The following is a 20,032-nucleotide window of genomic DNA, read 5'->3' as shown; positions in this document are numbered from 1 at the left end:
TTCCCTGCAGCTGTAGTTATTACCAGCGCCTGCCTGTGGCTGTAACACATCTATGTGTGTGGGCAGTGCCTGGGTACCATCTAGGGTGAACGGTCCAGGGCAGGGAGTCTCATTCGTATTCAAAGAAGACATGACATTGTTCTGTAACTTCCACCTGCTTCCAAACCATTTATTAGACTCCTATACTTGACGGGTTCACGTAGATTGGAAAAAAAAAAAATTCATAGCAAGAATCTTTGACTTGCTAATCCCGCTGCAAAGAAATAATCCTAAAGAACTTTCTACTTCCATAGAAATGTCTGTAAGAATCACCACAACCACCACAGCCAGTCTGGAAACCTGAATGTCCATCTAACACTTGGAACATAATTGAGCAGATTATCAAACCAATAGAATACAAATGATAATTATAAAGGTTAACAATGTGGGAAAATGATTGAAAGAAATTGCAGGTGTACACTGTGATTATAACTATGTAAAAAGATGTCAAAATAGTCAACCTTAAAAAAGAAATTCTGACATGGATGAACTTTGAGGACATCATGCTAAGTGAAATAAGCCAGTCATAAGAAGACAAACACTGTATGGCTTCACTTATATGAGGGACCTGGGATAGTCAGAATCATAGAGAAAGTAAGTACAAGGGTGGTTGCCAGGGGCTTGGGGGATGGGGAAATGGGGAATTATTGTTTAATGAGTATAGAATTTTGGTTTTACAAGAAGAGTAATTCTGGAGATCGGCGTTGGTGATGGTTACACAACATATGGATGTGTTTATACCACTGAAATGTACACTTAAAAATGATTAAGATGGTAAATTGTATATTATGTGTATTTTACCACAACAAAAAAGTCTCCGAGTAGGCAAAATATGGAAAAATAGCATGCAAAAATAAGTAGCTGTGTTAGCATTGTGTTATTATAAGCGTTATTTGAATCTTTTCCTTTAACATTGTGATACTGCTTTTGCAACACAAATGTGACAGAAAAAGTCAAGGAAAAAAATTCGAGTTATTTCGATATTTGTTATTTGCCCAAAAAAGCACCTGAGTAGTCTTGGGGAAAATCAGAAACTTAACATCCTTGAACTTATTTTATAATTTACTATTGTTTAAAATCTTTTTTTTTTTTTTCATTACAGATCATCGGGGGCCTGTAATCTTTTCAGTACTTAGTGCTTCTAAAAGTTTTAAGCTGGTCTTGGGTGCAGTTAATTCAGTTTTAAGTGAGAATCACGCTGGGATGGCCCCTGGGCCCTGCAGCTCTGCTGCCAGCCCATCTGTGTGGTAACATGAGCTTTGTCCTCCTTACCAGCTAATTCCACTTTCATTAAAATTCCTCTCTGTGGACCTGGGATAATGGTCATGGTTCTGCCTTTCAGCTCCAGAGCAAGGATTTTTTTTTTTCCTGTAAGTGAGCAATTGTTACTGGAAATAGATGTGTGTAACACCTGGAAGTGGATGAAAACACCAGTGAGCCAAATGCTCCTTCCCAGTTGGGCAGCTGAAAGGGACACCTGGCAAAGGCTGGAGAGCCTGGCTTTGTGCAGTGGTGCCGGCTCCTGCTCTGCTCTTACTGTGCAGTGAAGACCTGGATGTGCCTCCCTCTGTTCAGTGAGTGACAAATGGTAGGGCTCTTTGGTAAGAATGATGACAACTAACAGCTATGCTTTTCACTGACAGAGCCAGGATATTGCAGGAAGCTTGATGTTGAATGTTTTTAGACTTGACTTTGAGAACTTCCAGTCCCATATTTGACCTTGTTGGGAAGTTCCCTAAGCCTAAGAGTGTAAAGAGGACGCCTGGGGGTGCCATTGTGAGCAGAAATGAGAAACGTTGGTTTAATGCTATTGTATATTGAGCACTGACCCTGCACTGGGCATTGTGCTAACTGCTTTCCACGCTTCAGCTCATTTAATCCTCACAGCAACCCTGGGAGTCAGTACTCTGGGATTCCTGTTTTTCAAGGAGGAAATTGAGATTCTGACAGTCTTAAAATGTGACCCAAAGCCCCACAGTGATTTGACATGGCTTATTTTAATAAGTTCCAAATCAGCAAGGACAAGCCATAAATGTAGTTCTGAAATACAGGAGCTATAGTTTCTCTCCCTAAATCAACTCAGTTCCTGTGGAAAGAAAGAGTCATATCTTAAGTTTGTGGAATTCCTTTATTTCCCCAAATTTTCTGTTATCTTTTTCTTAATTAGGAAAAGTCTCCACTTCTCTGCACAGAAGCTCACCTGTGGGTAATGGAGAACTTTAGTGAATTAGGAGCCTGATTTTACTTTTATAAGAAAAATAGAAAATCTATCATTCACCATCTAAAAGACTAAAGTATTTCCAAGTTAGAATTTAAGCCAATAACACACAAATTCAGTTTCCCTTAGAGGCAGCAGTTTTAATTTTGGTAGTCTCTAAAAGCAGTAATATTTGGTAGTTTCTGGATACATTTTAGACTCTCAAAAGTTTAGTTTTAGCAGCTTAATAAAGTATGAATTTGTCAGCTGAGAAGTGTGCTTCTCTCACTCGGCAAGCCTGAAGTCTGAAGCACCCTTGACCAGTGCTCATTCCTTTGTGCTTTCTGGGCATATCTGCTGCCCAGAATCTCTGGTAGAGAGTTGCTGCCTCAGGGGCTATTAGGCAAATACCCTAATCTGGGGGTGTGGGCAGAGTGGGTAGGAGCCGCCAAAGCAGTGCCTTAGGGGAATGGCCCCCATGTGCTGAGTGACTGTCACAGGATTTTCCCCCTAACTTTCAGGACCAACTTCCTGAATTGTACCCTTCCTAACTGGGGCTGCTGTATAAAGTCAGGCTGGACTTCTGAGAACTCCAAGGTACTGCTGGAGGGCCCCCTCACCCCTGCCCCTCTCATGCTTGGCCCCTGTCAGCTCGGTGCCTCTTGCCACAGCGGGTCCAGGCCCACCTCTGTCCTCCCCTCGGCAGTGAACAGCCGAGGAAGATAGTGGACGTCAAACCCGGCCTGCCAGGGCCCATCATGGCACGGTGCTGAGGGATGAGGTTCGGCCATGCCAGCGTACCCTGGCCCCAGCCACTGGGGACTCAAGTTACTCCCTCTGAGAAGCCACCGGTGTGGATCGAGTGGTCAAATGGAGAGGCCTCAGATGCTTCCTCTGCTTTTTTCGGTCCCTTGGTGGGTAGAGAGGCCTGCGAAGGATCACACTGAGGATGCCTCTTGCCTTCCCTCGTCAGGCTCTCCTCGTAGCACGTCACCCCAGGGCCCCACCCCATGCAGTAAGTGCCTCTGAAGGGGTCACAGTGTGCTTGCCAGGCCGAGTCCCTTTTTAAAATCCCAGGCTCAGGCAGTTAGAAAAAATGAGTGTTTTCAGTATTTTACTAACAAATGAATTGGCAAAAGAACAAGTTCTCTGGTGAAACCTCCTTTCCCCCACTTAGCATCCACCAGGTGCCCGCCATGGTGGCAGGGGTCTGACGTGCTTGCTGGGTTCTCAGCGGCTTGCCTTGCCTCCAACTCAGTCACTCGCACAACTGCTCGAGGGCAGGAAGAGACTTCCCTTCCTCAAAAGGGTAGGAGAGAGAGAGAGAGAAGCTCCTGTTTGGATGCCGGAGCCACATGGGCAAGCCAGGCCTTATTCCTTTTGAAGGACGGCGCTGATTCTTCTTCCTGGGACAGAGAACCTCTGCCCACAGCATCAGTCTTCCGAAGGTCAGCCCCGACCCACGAAAGCCCTGAGTGGAGCCTCAGCATTACGAAGGCATTGTCCTGTCCCTCAGACTGGCTAAGAGGAGGGCATCCTGCGATCTTTGTCAGCAGACGGTGAGACTCCAGGACTAAGACGTAAGCCCATGGCGGGTCCTTCCTTTGGCACCAAGTCCCTACAGAACCTTGGATGAGTCAGATCCCCACACTGTACCCCCCCCCTCAGTATCCACAGCTCTGAAGTGGGAATGATATCAACACATGGGGAAGTACTGAGGAGGAAGAGAACATTGCAGGTAAAACACTTTTGTTCGTTGAGCACCTTTTCCCCAAGAAACATGGCACCAACTTTGCACCATGTCCCCAACTCTTCATTGAATGCGGCAGTGACCGACTCACTCTCCCTGGTCTTTGGGCAGGCGTTTCTATGAGCTCAAAGTCTCATTCCTCTAATTTCAGATTAAAATAATCATGCATTAACATCTCTTCAGAGTATGTTTACAGTCACTAAAACAGCTCATACTTTTCCTGCAGAATTGTAACAGCTACTCAGGGACTCTGCCAATCAGAGTGCCCGCACAGAGCTCGTTTTGCACCACGAAGGCAGGAATCCTGGAAGCTCCACCTCGGCAGACGCTGGATGTTTCAGACATCCAAGACAGGCAACTGCACAGAGTCACCCCCATGGCCAAGATCCACCCACAGAAAAAAATCCCCTCAGAAACAGACAATCCGCTTCTCGTCTTCAAAGACTTTGGCCTCCTCTGGCTTTATCAAGTTTCCGTTTAAGCTGTTGGAGAAAAACAAAGAACACAAGTAAGTGTGAGAGACTACTGTATGCTCCTTCCCATTATGTGTTCCTAACACACTCTTGTGCTTCACACAACCCTGAAATTAAGGAACAGAATCTGTCCAACACTTGTTTTTACTTTTTTCTTTTTTAAAATTGAAGTATAGTTGATTTATAGTATTGTGTTAATTTCAGGTGTATAGCATGGTGATTCAGTATTTCTGCAGATAATATTCTGTTACAGGTTATTACAAGATAATGGATATAATTCCTTGTGCTATACAGGATATTCTTGTTTGTCTATTTTATATATAGTAATTTGTATCTGTTAATCCCATACCCCTGATTTGTCCCTCTCCCCTTTGGTAACTACAAGTTTATTTTCTATATCTGTGAGTCTATTTCTGTTTTGCATATACAAGCATTTGTATTATTTTTAGATTCCACATGTAACTGATATATAGTATTTGTTTTTCTTCTTCTGACTTATTTCAATTAGCATAATTTTCTCTAGATCCATCCACGTTGCTGTAAATTGTAATATTTCATTCTTTTTTATGGCTGAGTAATATTCCAGTGTGTGTGTGTGTGTGTGTGTGTGTGTGTGTGTGTGTATCACATATTAATCCAATCATCTGTCGATGGGCACTTGGGTTGCTTCCCTGTCTTGGCTATTGTAAATAGTGCTGTTTTGAACACCGAGGTGCATGTATCTTTCCAAATTGGTGTTTTAGTTTTTTGTGGATATATACCCAGGAATGGAATTGCTAGATCATATGGTAGTTCTATTGTTAGTTTTTTAAGGAACCTCCATACTGTTTTCCATAGTGGTTGCACCAATTTACATTCCCACCAGCAGTGTACAAGGGTTCCCTTTTTTCTATATCCTTTCCAGCATTATTTGTAGACTTTTTGATGATAGCTATTCTAACAGGCGTGAAGTGATACCTCATTGTGGTTTTGATTTGCATTTTCTAATAATTAGCGATGTTGAGCACCTTTTCATGTGCCTGTTGGCCATCTGTAAGTCTTCTGTGGTAAAATACCTATTCAGATCGTATACCCATTTTTTAATTGGGCTTTTTCTTTTATGTTAAATTGTATGAGCTGTTTGTATATTCTGGACATTAACCCCTTGTTGATTGCATCATTTGCAAATGTTTTCTCCCATTATGTAGGTTGTCTTTTCATTTTTTCGATGGTTTCCTTTATGGTGCAAAAGCTTTTAAGTTTAATTAGGTCCCATTTGTTTATTTTTGCTTTTATTCCTTTTGCCTTAGGAGACTGACCCAAGAAAAAATATTGCTATGATTGATGTTAAAGAGTGTTCCCGCTATGTTCTCTCCTAGGAACTTTATGGTTTCCAGTCTTACATTTAGGTCTCTAAGCCATTTTGAGTTTATTTTTGTATATGATGGGAGGGAATGTTCTCATTGTTTTACATGTAGCTGACCAGTTTTATCAGCATCACTTGTTGAAGACATTGTCTTTTCTCCATTGTACTGTATATTCTTACCTCCTTTGTTGTAGATTAATTTACCATAGGTGCATGGGTTTATTTCTGGGCTCTGTATTCTGTTCCACTGATCTGTTTGTTTTTGTGCTGATACCGTGCTGTTTTGATTACTGTGGCTTTGTAGTATAGTGTGAAGTCCAGGAGGGTCAGACCTCCAAATTTGTTCTTTTTTCTCAGGATTGCTTTGGCAATTCAGGGTCTACTGTGGTTCCATATAAATTTTAGGATTATTTGTTTTAGTTCTGTGAAAAATATCGTGGGTATTTTTACAGGTATTGTATTAAATCCGTAGATTGCTTTGGGCAGTATGGCCATTTTAATATTTATTCTTCCAATCCAAGAGCATGGGATATCTTTCCATTTGTTTGAATCACCTTCAATTTCCATCATCAGTGTTCTATAGAGTATAGGTCTTGCACCTCCTTGGTTAAGTTTATTCCTAGGTATTTTATTTTTCTGACATGATATTTTTTTTTTTTTTTTTTTTTGCGGTACGCGGGCCTCTCACTGTTGTGGCCTCTCCCGTTGCAGAGCACAGGCTCCGGACGCACAGGCTCAGGGCCATGGGTCACGGGCCCAGCCACTCCGCGGCATGTGGGATCTTCCCAGACCGGGGCACAAACCCGTGTCCCCTGCATCGGCAGGCGGACTCTCAACCACTGCGCCACCAGGGAAGCCCTCTGACATGATTTTAAATGGGATTTCTAAAACTTTTCTCTTTCTAATATTTCATCATCAGTGTTACAGAAACACAACCTATTTCTATATATTAATCTTGTATACTTCCACCTTGCTGAATTCATTTAGTAGTTGTAAGTTTTTGTGGGGAGACTTCAGGGTTTTCTATATAGTATCATGTCATCTGCAAATAGTGACAATTTTACCTCTTCCCTTTCAATTTGGATACCTTTTATTTCTTTTTTTTTGTCTGAGTGATGTGGCTAGGACTTCCAATGCTATTTTAAATCAAAGTGGTGAGAGTGGACATCTTTGTCTTGTTCCTGAATTTAGCAGAAAGGCTTTCAGCTTTTCACCATTGAGTACTATACTGGCTGTGGGTTTGTCACAAATGACCTTTATGATGTTGAAATATGTTCCCTCTATACCCACCCACTTTGATGAGAGTTTTTATCATGAATGGATGTTGAATCTTGTCAGGTGCTTTTCCTGTGTCTGTTGAGATGATCATGTGGTTTCTTTTGTCTTTCGTTAATGCGGTGTATCACTGATTGATTTGCGTATGTTGACCCATCCTTGCGTCCTGGAATAAATTTAGTTTATCATGGTGTATGATCCTTTTTATGTATTGTTGGATTTAGTTTGCTAATATTTTGTTGAGGATTTTTGCATTTATATAAAAAATATTGGCCTGTAGTTTTCTTTTTTGTAGTGTCGTCTGGTTTTGATATCAGGGTAATAGTGACCTCCTAGAATAAATTTGGGAGTGTTCCCTCCTCTTCAATTTTTTGAAATAGTTTAAGAAGGATAGGTATAAGTTCTTTATATGTTTGCTAGAATTCCTTTGTGAAGCTGTCTGGTCCTGGACTTTTGTTTGCTGAGAGTTTTGTTTGTTTGGTTTGGTTTGGTTTGAAGATTCAATTTCACTTCACTTCTAGTGATCAGTCTGTTAAAATTGCCTGTTTCTCCTTGACTCAGTCTTGGTAGGCTATATGTGTCTAGAAATTTGTCCATTTCTTCTACATTGTCCAAGTTGTGAGCATATAAATGTTCATAGTATTCTCTTAGGATTTTCTGTATCTCTGTGGTATCAGTTGTTATTTCTCCTTTCATTTCTTATTTTATTTGGGTCCACTCTTTTTTCTTCTTGGTGAGCCTGGCTAAAGGCTTATCAATTTTGTTTCTCTTTTCAAAAAACCAGCTCTTGGTTTCATTGATCTTTTCTACTTTTTTTTTAAATCTCTTTTATTTCCTCTCCAATCTTTATTATTTCCTTCCTTCTGCTGACTTTGGGCTTTGTTCTTCTTTTTCTAATTCCCTTAGGTGGTATGTTAGGTTGTTTGAGATTTTTCTTATTCTCTGAGGAAGGTCTGTATCACTATGAACTTTCCTCTTAGAACTGCTTTTGCTGCATCCCAGAGATTTTGGAAAAATGTGTTTTCATTTTCAGTTGGTCTTGAGGTATTTTCTGATTTCCTCTTTGAGTTCATCATTGACCCATTGGTTTTTTAGTAGCATATTGTTTAGTCTCCACATGTTTGTTGTTCTCTCATTTTTCTTTCTGTAGTTGATTTCTAGTTTCGTACTATTGTGGTCAGGAAAAATGCTTGATATAATTACTATCCTCTTAAGTTTGCTGAGGCTTGTTTTGTGACCTAGTATGTGATCTATCCTAGAGAATGTTCCATAGGCACTTTAAAAGAATGTGTATTCTGCTTTTTTTGGCTGTAGTGTCCTATAGATATCAATTAAGTCCAACTGGTCTGCTGTGTCATTTAGGACCTCTACTGCCTTACTGATTTTCTATCTGCATGATCTGTCCATTGTTGTAAGTAGGGTGTTAAAGTACCTCACTATTGTATTATTGTCAGTTTCTCCCTTTATGTCTTTTAGTATTTGCTTTATGTATTTAGGTGCTCCTGTATTGGGTGTATATGTTAATGAGTGTAATATCCTCTTCTTGTATTGATTCCTTTATCATTATATAATGCCCTTCTTTGTCTTTGTTTTAGCCTTTGTTTTAGTTTATTTTGTCTAATACGAGTATTGCTCCCCCTGCTATCTTGTCATTTCCATGTGAATGAAGTTTTTTTCCATCCCCTCACTTTCACTCTGAATGTGACTTTTGCCCTGAAGTGAGTCTCTTGTAGGTAGCATATTGAAGGGTCTTGCTTTTTTATCCAGTAAGCCACCCCTTATCTTTTGATGGGAGCATTTAGTCCACTGACATTTAAGGTAATTACTGATCGGTATGTACTTATTGTCATTTTATTCCTTGTTTTCCAGTTGTTTTTGTAGTTCTTCTTTGTCCATTTCTTCTTCTTTTTGTCTCTCCCATTGTGGTTTGATGCATTTCTTTATAGTATACTTGAGTTCCTTTCTTTTTGGTTTTTGTGTATCTATTGTAGGCTTTTGAATTGTGATTACCATGGAGTTCATATATGTTGACCCATAATTATATATAGTTGCTTTAAACTGATAATAATTTAAGTTCAGACACATTCTAAAAGATCTACATTTTTTACTCCTGATATCATATTTTATTTTATTTTATATTTTTAACACCTTTATTGGAGTATAATTGCTTTACAATGGTGTTAGTTTCTGCTTTACAACAAAATGAATCAGTTATATATATACACGTTCCCATATTTCTTCCCTCTTGCGTCTCCCTGCCTCCCACCCCTCCAGGCGGTCACAAAGCACCAAGCTCATCTCCCTGTGCTATGCGGCTGCTTCCCACTAGCTATCTACCTTACGTTTGGTAGTGTATATATGTCCATGACTCTCTCTCGCTTTGTCACAGTTCACCCTTCCCCCTCCCCATATCCTCAAGTCCATTCTCCAGTAGGTCTGTGTCTTTATTCCTGTCTTACCCCTAGGTTCTTCATGACATTTTTTTCCTTAAATTCCATATATATGTGTTAGCATACAGTATTTGTCTCTCTCTTTCTGACTTACTTCACTCTGTATGACAGACTCTAGGTCTATCCACCTCATTACAAATAGCTCAATTTCGTTTCTTTTTATGGCTGAGTAATATTCCATTGTATATATGTGCCACATCTTCTTTATCCATTCATCTGAAGATGGACACTTAGGTTGTTTCCATCTCCGGGCTATTGTAAATAGAGCTGCAATGAACATTTTGGTACATGACTCTTTTGAAATTATGGTTTTCTCAGGGTATATGCCCAGTAGTGGGATTGCTGGGTCATATGGTAGTTCTGTTTGTAGTTTTTTAAGGAACCTCCATACTGTTCTCCACAGTGGCTGTATCAAATTACATTCCCACCAACAGTGCAAGAGGGTTCCCTTTTCTCCACACCCTCTCCAGCATTTATTGTTTCTAGATTTTTTGATGGTAGCCATTCTGACTGGTGTGAGATGATATCTCATTGTAGTTTTGATTTGCATTTCTCTAATGATTAGTGATGTTGAGCATTCTTTCATGTGTTTGTTGGCAGTCTGTATATCTTCTTTGGAGAAATGTCTATTTAGGTCTTCTGCCCATTTTTGGATTGGGTTGTTTGTTTTTTTGTTACTAAGCTGCATGAGCTGCTTATAAATTTTGGAGATTCTTTGTCAGTTGCTTCATTTGCAAATATTTTCTCCCATTCTGAGGGTTGTCTTTTGGTCTTGTTTATGGTTTCCTTTGCTGTGCAAAAGCTTTGAAGTTTCATTAGGTCCCATTTGTTTATTTTTGTTTCCATTTCTCTAGGAGGTGGGTCAAAAAGGATCTTGCTGTGATTTATGTCATAGAGTGTCCTGCCTATATTTTTCTCTAAGAGTTTGATAGTTTCTGGCCTTACATTTAGGTCTTTAATCCATTTTGAGCTTATTTTTGTGTATGGTGTTAGGGAGTGATCTAATCTCATACTTTTACATGTACCTGTCCAGTTTTCCCAGCACTACTTATTGAAGAGGCTGTCCTTTCTCCACTGTACATTTTGCCTCTATCAAAGATAAGGTGACCATATGTGCGTGGGTTTACCTCTGGGCTTTCTATCCTGTTCCATTGATCTATATTTCTGTTTTTGTGCCAGTACCATACTGTCTTGATTACTGTAGCTTTGAAGTATAGTCTGAAGTCAGGGAGCATGATTCCTCCAGCTCCGTTTTTCGTTCTCAAGATTGCTTTGGCTATTCGGGGTCTTTTGTGTTTCCATACAAATTGTGAAATTTTTTGTTCTAATTCTGTGAAAAAATGCCATTGGTAGTTTGATAGGGATTGCATTGAATCTGTAGATTGCTTTGGGTAGTAGAGTCATTTTCACAATGTTGATTCTTCCAATCCAAGAACATGGTATATCTCTCCATCTATTTGTATCATCTTTAATTTCTTTCATCAGTGTCTTATAATTTTTCTGCATACAGGTCTTTTGTCTCCTTAGGCAGATTTATTCCTAGATATTTTATTCTTTTTGTTGCAGTGGTAAATGGGAATGATTTCTTGATTTCACCTTCAGATTTTTCATCATTAGTGTATAGGAATGCCAGAGATTTCTGTCCTTTAATTTTGTATCCTGCTACTTTACCAAATTCATTGATTAGCTCTAGTAGTTTTCTGGTAGCATCTTTAGGATTCTCTATGTATAGTATCATGTCATCTGCAAACAGTGACAGCTTTACTTCTTCTTTTCCGATTTGGATTCCTTTTATTTCCTTTTCTTCTCTGATTGCTGTGGCTAAAACTTCCAAAACTATGTTGAATAAGAGTGGTAAGGGTGGGCAACCTTGTCTTGTTCCTGATCTTAGTGGAAATGCTTTCAGTTTTTCACCATTGAGGACGATGTTGGCTGTGGCTTTGTCATATATGGCCTTTATTATGTTGAGGAAGGTTCCCTCTATGCCTACTTTCGGCAGGATTTTTATCATAAATGGGTGTTGAATTTTGTCGAAAGCTTTCTCTGCATCTATTGAGATGATCATATGGTTTTTCTCCTTCAAATTGTTAATATGGTGTATTACGTTGATTGATTTCCGTATATTGAAGAATCCTTGCATTCCTGAAATAAACCCCACTTGATCGTGGTGTATGATCCATTTAACGTGCTGTTGGATTCTGTTTGCTAGTATTTTGTTGAGGATTTTTGCATCTATGTTTATCCGTGATATTGGCCTGTAGTTTTCTTTCTTTGTGACATCCTTGTCTGGTTTTGGTATCAGGGTGATGGTGGCCTTGTAGAAGGAGTTTGGGAGTGTTCCTCCCTCTGCTATATTTCGGAAGAGTTTGAGAAGGATAGGTGTTAGCTCTTCTCTAAATGTTTGATAGAATCACCTGTGAAGCCATCTGGTCCTGGGCTTTTGTTTGTTGGAAGATTTTTAATCACAGTTTCAATTTCAGTGCTTGTGATTGGTCTGTTCATATTTTCTATTTCTTCCTGATTCAGTCTTGGCAGGTTGTGCATTTCTAAGAATTTGTGCATTTCTTCCATGTTGTCCATTTTATTGGCATAGAGTTGCTTGTAGTAATCTCTCATGATCATTTGCATTTCTGCAGTGTCAGTTGTTATTTCTTTTTTTTCATTTCTAATTCTATTGATTTGAGTCTTCTCCCTTTTTTTCTTGATGAGTCTGGCTAATGGTTTATTAATTTTGTTTATCTTCTCAAAGAACCAGCTTTTAGTTTTATTGATCTTTGCTCTGATGTCATATTTTATATCTCCGTGCTTATCCCTTTACTGTTTATTGTAGTTATAGTCACTTTTACAATTTTTTTTTTATTATGATGGTTTTATTAACAAGTATATAATATACTGCATACTGTACACACGAGGACTGTACAGTACAAATTTATGTTCACAGTTTGACATTACAAAATGTCATTATTCCGTCTTTTTTTGAAACCACATACTGGTTTAAGTGATCTTCAATATATATTTGTCTTTCCTATTGTTATTTTCCCTTTCCTATAGATGCTTCTTTTCCATTTAGAGAAGACTCTTCAACATTTCTTTCAGAGTATGTTTAGTATCACTGAATTCTTTCAGGTTTTTGCTTGTCTGAGAAATCCTTCTCTCCTTATATAATCTTTTCTCCTTGATAATCTTGCTGGGTTGAGTATCCTAGGTTGTAGGTTTTTCCCCTTCAGGACTTTGAATATCATGCCACTCCTTCTAGCCTGCAAGGTTTCTGCAGAGAAACCAGATGATAGCCTTATGCGGGGGTGGGGGGGTTCCCTTGTGTATGATGCTGTTTTATACTTGCTGCCTTTAGAATTCTAACTTTTGCCATTTTAATTATGATATGTCTTGGTGTGGGTGTGTTTGGGTTCCTCTTGTTTGGGACCCTCTGTGCTTCCTGTACCTAGATATTTATTTCCTTCTTTAGGTTTGGGAAGTTTTCAGCCATAATTTCTTCAAATACATTTTTGATTCTCTTCTCTCTTCTCATTCTGGGAACCCTATAATGCAGATGTTGGCACATTTTATATTATCCCATAGATCTCATATGTTGCTTTCATTTTTTTTCATTTTCTTTCTGTCTGCCGTACTGATTTGATAGTTTCCATTTTTTAATCTTCCAGATCATTTATGTGTTCTGTGTCATTTAGTCTGCTATTCATTGCTCTTAGGGTGCTTTGTGTCTACAATGGAATTATTTTTGATTGGGTCTTTTTATAGTTTTTGTTAAAATGATCTGTGCTCTAGATCAACTCTTTGTTGATCAACTTAGATCAACTCTTTCTTCATTCAGTTAGCATTTTTATTACCAACTTTTTGAACTCATTGTTACCTCTGTTTCATTAGTTTTTCGGGGGGAGGGTCTCTTGCTCTTTCAATTGGGAATAGTTCCTCTGCTTTTTCATTTTACTTAACTTTCTCTGTCTCAATGAATTTAGGTGAAACAGTTACCTACTGTGGTCTTGAAGGGGTGTTTGTTTTTATGTGGGAGTGTCCCCATGTAGACTGTGTGCCCAGTGTTTTTGGTGTGAGGATGGGTTTTGACGTGGATACCAGTCATGTCTTCTTCAGGATGTGCGGGCCCCTATCAGCTTGATGGGGGTGTGGCTAGAATTGAAAGAGCTAGAGCCTGCACAGGGTGTGATGCAGGACTTCCTCTCTGCTCAGTGGCCATCACACAGGGCAGGGGGCTGCTCCTAAGTTGCTGGAGTGAATGCCCTGAGGGTTGGGCTCAAGCTGGCTCTGTTCCTTTTAAGTGTATGTTTTTCCTTCTCCCTGCACTGGGGCTTGTGCACTTACAGAGGTCCAATGGCACCACCTGTGTAGGCAGCTGCAGCTCTGCTCAGATGCAGCCCAAGGTCATGTCTTTTCCCCATTGTGGTCATCCCAGATCTAGTGCAAGGTTGTGGTGTGGAGTGGGTGGGGCTGGAGCATTTGCTCAGCTAGCACTAGGGGTCATGGCATTATGGCTGTGGGAGTTGAAGCAGCTATGCTGCCATCAGACGTCTGGGCTGCTTCTGTAGTGCTGTTTTAGTAAGTGCTAACAGTGGCTGCTACTGCCCTACCTGGACCACCCCCCAGGTTCCTGGGCCACCTCTGCATCTCTAGATCGAGTCTTCTCCCAGGACCTGGCTGCCCTAGATCTAGTGCCAAGCTGTGGTGTGGAATGAGTGGGGCTGGGGTGGTTGCTCAGCTGGGACTGGTGAGTGTGGTGACACCACCATGCTAGGGCAGACCTCACTTTGCCCTCTCTGGTGGTAAGCAAGCACCCATGCACTCCTCACAACTGGAGTCTAGGCTTCTCCAGCCTTTCTGTCTGTCCTAGCAGTTCTCCAAGCAGCCAATGGGGCTTGTCTCCTCTGTGTGGCTCAACCTGCTCACTCCCCAGGGCGAGTATCCACCTGTCTGGTCTTCCTTTTCCTCTTGGTCCCCTCCCATGGGCTCTGTCCTGACCTGATGCTTTTTTTTCCCATCCTCTGTGATTACATGGGAATCTTTCTTGCAGCCTTGGTTGTACAGGAGTTCTCCTGCCAGTTTCCAGTTAGTTTTCCACAAGACTTGTTCCACATGTAGATGTATTTTTGATGTGTTTGTGGGGGAGGTAAGCTCCACGTCCTCTTACCCTGCCATCTTGATGACTTGTTTGATATTCACATATTAATCCTTTCCAGCTACCATCACTCTATGGACTGGGTCTCACTAAGGTAACCAATAGCCTCTATAAACCTGAACTTAAATGACAGTTTTTAGCCCTTGTCTTTCCTGACCCTCACAGGCATTTGGCTGTCCTGCCCTCTCCCTCCTCCTTGAAACACCACCTTCCCTTGGTTTGATATTATGCTCTCTGGTTTCTTTCCTACATCTGGCCACTCCATCGCTGTCTCCTTTTTTATGTCCTCCTCCATGTGACCTCCAAATAATGGATTTCCTCCAGGCTTGGGGCCTGGCCCTCTTCCCCAGAAGAACCTCATCTATCCCTGGCCTCATTCATATGTCATTGAGCTGGGCCAGACCGCTCCACTGTGGGGCCGCTTACCTACTTGACACCTTCATCTGGACACCTCCCAGGTACCTCAAAGTGGGCACATCTCCCCAGGGTTCCCTAGCTCCCTGAATGGTACAACTCTACATCCAGTTGTGCAAGTTAGTAACCTGGGGGTCAACCTTCGTCCTCATCTTCATATTCTATCTATCTATCACAGAGTTCTATTCCCTAAATACCCCTAGAATGGGCTCCCTGGAACCTCTCCGTATGTTCAGCACCACCATCCTGACCTAAGCACCCATCATCTCTTCTCTGGCTCACTGCAGTGTCCTACTGACCGTCCCTTTACATGGCCTCCTCCAATCCGCTTTCCTAGAGGAGCCAGAGTGGTCTTTTTACAATGCACATCTGATCACATCCCTCTTTGCTTCAAACTGTTCAATCACTTTCCCTTGCTTTTAGGATAAAGACCAAAATACTTAACATGACCCACATGACCCACAGATATTTTATGGTCTAGTCTCCGCCTGTCTCCTCTGCCTCCTGTTGCTCCCTCTTCCACACTGTCTGAACCACAGGCCCATCTGCTTCTTGCTGTTCTTCAAGGGCACCATGTTTTTTCATGCCTCAGAGCCTTTGCACGTACTGTTTCCCCACCTGGAACACTTTCAGCTGATGAACTCGTATTCATCCTTCATGGCTCAGTTTAAATGCCACTTCCTTAGGGAGACCTTCCCTGAAACCTCATCTGTATTAGGTTCCCTTCTTAGCTTTCCCCTTTCTAGCACTCATCATGATTGTAATTAAATAGTTACTTGAATGATTTGTTTCTTAACTGTGTCTTCCTCACTAGAGGGTACACGCATGAGGGCAGGTCCATTTTGTTCACCACTGGACTCTTGGTACCAGCATCGTGCCTGGCACACAAGCACTTTGTTGTTCAACAAATGAAGATGCGGTGCTTTCCCTGGGGACTCAGCAGTGACCATGACACAGGCCCTACCCTCAGGCTGTCTCGTCTAGACTGTAGCTCCTTCACAGGAAGCTATTACAATGGAGTGCAGTAAATGCTATAATTTACAATACCAGGTCATTGAACACCGCTAACTTCTGTCTTTGAAGACTGAGGGACTTCAGACCTCAGGTTCTTTTTGGACAGGGACAAGGCAGAAATAAATGTCAGTACAGATAATGAGTCCAAAGCGATGGTCCAAGGTCATCTGTGCCAGTGTGGCCCCAGGCAGAGCTGCTCCCTCATCTCCACTCCCCTGCTGGCTCAACCCCTGGACAGGGCCAACACAGCCAGCACTCTCACCGAGCCCAGTCCCAGGGAGTCAGACACCTGGGCTGAGCCAGGGGCTGAAGTAAAGATACTCCTGGGCCAGCACCCGAGCCCTCCTCCTTGTCCTCTTTCCGAGTCCTCCCTGACACCAGTGCCGCTTTCAGGCTCTGCAGAGCATGCCTTGAAGATCGACACCTGGTCCTACACAAATAATTCCTTGTGTAGGAACAGCGGTTGTCTGTTGGTAGGTGACAAAGGCCCATTTCAAGCTTGACGGACTTAAAGCAGCTGCATATCCTTACAACCATCCTAACCAGCCCCTGAGAAGGGTGGAAGCCAGCTGTAGTCCACAGACTGTCCTGCAGCCTGGCCTCCCCTCCTCTGCCTGCTGTCCTCAAACAATAGAGTCAGCAGGAAACGGGGTGGTTCTAGGAAAGGATCACAGGCTGAGGGTGGTTGGAGATTAACGCGAATTAAAATCCCACTGGCTCTCCAGTGCCTTTGAGGGCTGAGCAGCGGGCTTCGGCCTTGAAGGCACACATGCCACAGCCTCTCCATCGGTCTGCCTTGGAGCTGGGCTTTCTACTCTAGGACAGTGTTTTCAAATGTTTTTCTGACTGTGACCTCAAATAAGAACATTTTACATTGTGAACCAGCATCTGTGTATACGTACACACCCACATCTGAAATGAGATTATGAAAGAATATTTCATACTAGGCACAGAGCATTCTGGCTCTGTTTCATTTTTTAAATAATGCTGGTTGCAACCCACCAAACCAATTTTATGGTCCACTAACAAATTCTAAAGCGAAATTTAAAAAGGTCAGGGAGGTAGCTGTACCTTGCTCCATTGTTTTTGGCTGTGAAATTCTTCTCCCCAGTCATGAAGAAAGAAATGTAGTTAACGAGCAACTACCCCCTGAGCTGAGGGTTTGGCTCACCGTGAGGCTGCTCCGTGGATCTCAGGGCCCACAGTGGTAGCCTGAACTCCTGTGGTCTCTGTCCTCACGGGGCCCTGGATTTGTGTCATGGTTCCCATGCAGGTCTGAGCCTCACACACTGCTGGGCTGTCTCAGGCCAGGCCTCGGGTAGATAGCAATTTCCAGGGCACTTGGGGGTCTGGATTCAGAGACACGGAGCCCTCTGTTCTCAGCTCGGTTACATCAGTACTCTGAGGCAGTCAGGGACCTTTCTGTCCAGTTAACTGCTGTTTCCCTAGCATTTAACCCAGTGGTGTAACCATTGTCACTAATGGGACACACACACTCCCCCACCCCCGAATATGCTACAGGCCCAGTCCTACCTCGGGGCTGTGTGTCCCGTAGGAGGCACAAGAAAGGAAATGGGGCTCAACATTGCAGCAAAGCAGAGCACATGCCTTCCTTCTGCTAGCATAACAGAAACAGGAAGTCGAAAAAGAGTACAGTCAGCTCAAATACAGCCTGGAAGCCCAGAGAAGGAAAAGAACATGCTTTAAACTCTGGGCCAGCATGGTCATCTCTCAGGCTCATGAGTCCCAGAGTGATTAACTTTCAGTGGGAATCCCTTTCCCAGTCTGTCTGCCCCCGTGCAACCCAGGACAGTAGGCAGGACAGGGGGGCTGGGGAGGAGAGCCCTGACTATAGAGTCGTAGTCTGAGCTGAATTTCAGCTTCTCTTAGGTGTGACCTTGGTCTGGGCCTTAGTTTCTACATCTGTGAAATGGAGACAATACTACCTACATTACAGATTGTTGGAAAGATGGGAGATAAATGGACAGTGCCCTGCATTGTACGTGGCACACAGTAAATGGTGCTGAGTAAATAATCGTTGTTATCATTACAAGTGGTAGATTGGTCTTACCAAATCTCCATTATGCCAGTGTTCTTCTGTAATGCATCTGCCAACTGGGCAATCCCCTTGGCTGTAATCTGGTTCTGGATAAGCCTGAAAGAAGAATATATCTTTTGTATCAAGTAATACTGGATTAAATCTGCCCACTTCATTAGGGGGTTGGAAGGATACGATGGGATAAGAGACAGGGTCAGGGGAAGAACTGAGTCCCCTTAACTTTCGATCTTGCTGAGATTGTGTCAATCAGATCCATGAAAATAAAGAACATGCTTTAAAATGTTTAATTTTTCTGATGGGCAGAAGACCTAAATAGACATTTCTCCAAAGACGACATACAGATGGCCAAGAGGCACATGAAAAGATGCTCATCATCGCTAATAATTAGAGAAATGCAAATTAAAACAACAATGAGGTATCACCTCACACCAGTCAGAATGGCCATCATCAAAATGTCTACATACAATAAATGCTGGAGAGGGTGTGGAGAAAAGGAAACCCTCCTACACTGTCGGTGGGAATGTAAATTGGTACAGCCACTATGGAGAACAGTATGGATAGTCCTTAAAAAACTAAAAATAGAGCTACCATATGATCCAGCAATCCCACTCCTGGGCATATATCCAGAGAAAACCATAATTCAAAAGGATACGTGCACCCCAGTATTCACAGCAGCACTATTTACAATAGCCAGGACATGGAAGCAACCTAAATGTCCATCGACAGATGAATGGATAAAGAAGATATGGTGTGTATATATATATATATATATATATATATATATATATATATACAATGGTTTATTAGCCATAAAAAAATGAAATCATGCCATTTGCAGCAACATGGGTGGACCCAGACATTATCATACTAAGCAAATTAAGTCATTAAGAGATAGACAAATACCATATGATATCACTTATATGTGAAATCTGAAATACGACACAAATGAACATATCTATGAAACAAAAACAGACTCACAAATAGAACAGACTTGTGGTTGCCAAGGGGGAGGGAAGGTTTGGGATTAGCAGATGCAAATTATTATATATAGGATAAACAACAAGGTCCTACTGTATAGCACAGGGGACTGTATTCAAACTCCTGTGATAAACCATAATGGAAAAGAATATATATATGTATAACTGAGTTACTTTCCTGTACAGCAGAAATTAAATACAACACTGTAAATTAACTACACTTAAGTAAAATTTTTTTAAATGTTTAACTTTTCTGTGTATTTTTATAGTGAGCATAATATATCTGTATATTCATATGTAGGTAATTTAATATATGAACATATATGTATGCATGTGTGCTTGACATTTTTCACTGCAGGGGTGCCCAGTCAAAAATGTTTGGAGACTACCAGTCTGAACAACAAATTCTTGGAGACTACCAGTCTGAACAACAAATTCTAAGGAACACATCTGGGGAACAGGCAGTCTGATGTCTCCTTCCAGATGGCTGGAGAAAGGCAAGGCAGTTTTTAAAGTTAAGTATTTTTTAAAGAGCTGGCCATTCTCTTCTTTGGGGGAAACAAAGGCTTCCAAGATGGAGGGAGGAAGAACAGTTCTGCTGCTACTCATGGGTCCCAGTGGAAAAGCATCAATAATGGGGCCTCTAAGAGTATACCCCATTATGTTGGGTGGCATTGATTCTAATGAAACAAAGATTTCAGATATAGCTGGGAAGCCTGGGCAATTCCCAAATTGCTCCCCTGGGAAGCCATGCGTCTAACCCACCCAGGAAAGAGCAGCACAAGTCAGTGATACGTCTGTGCTTCATCACAGGTTCACTCCTCACCCCCCAGCTATTTGTAGCATAAGGCTACTATTGAACTTGACCTTTAGAAATTCTGGGCACTGAT

At 41.7% G+C, this 20,032-nt stretch overlaps 1 protein-coding gene across 5 annotated transcripts in view; it reads right to left on the bottom strand.

Moving 5' to 3' along the window:
* Positions 1-2,371: 2,371 nt before the first annotated feature.
* The window catches only part of NOD1 (nucleotide binding oligomerization domain containing 1), a 91,914-nt gene continuing 74,253 nt past the window's right edge, over positions 2,372-20,032 (bottom strand). For 4 of the 5 annotated variants that reach the window (XM_027102276.1, XM_027102275.1, XM_027102279.1 and 1 more), the window contains 2 exons: positions 18,178-18,261; positions 2,372-4,468 (listed from right to left, as the gene is read on the bottom strand). In XM_027102276.1, the coding sequence (XP_026958077.1) occupies positions 4,396-4,468; positions 18,178-18,261 (157 nt within the window). In that variant the 3' untranslated portion in view covers positions 2,372-4,395. The remainder of the gene's footprint in view (positions 4,469-18,177; positions 18,262-20,032) is intronic. The other variant, XM_027102277.1, reaches the window with a different exon arrangement.

The sequence above is a fragment of the Aethalodelphis obliquidens genome, unplaced genomic scaffold, assembly GCF_003676395.1.
Source record: "Aethalodelphis obliquidens isolate GAN/ISIS:26980383/991018 unplaced genomic scaffold, ASM367639v1 scaffold5, whole genome shotgun sequence".
NCBI lineage: Eukaryota > Metazoa > Chordata > Mammalia > Artiodactyla > Delphinidae > Aethalodelphis > Aethalodelphis obliquidens.
This window is presented reverse-complemented; position numbering and strand designations above follow the sequence as displayed.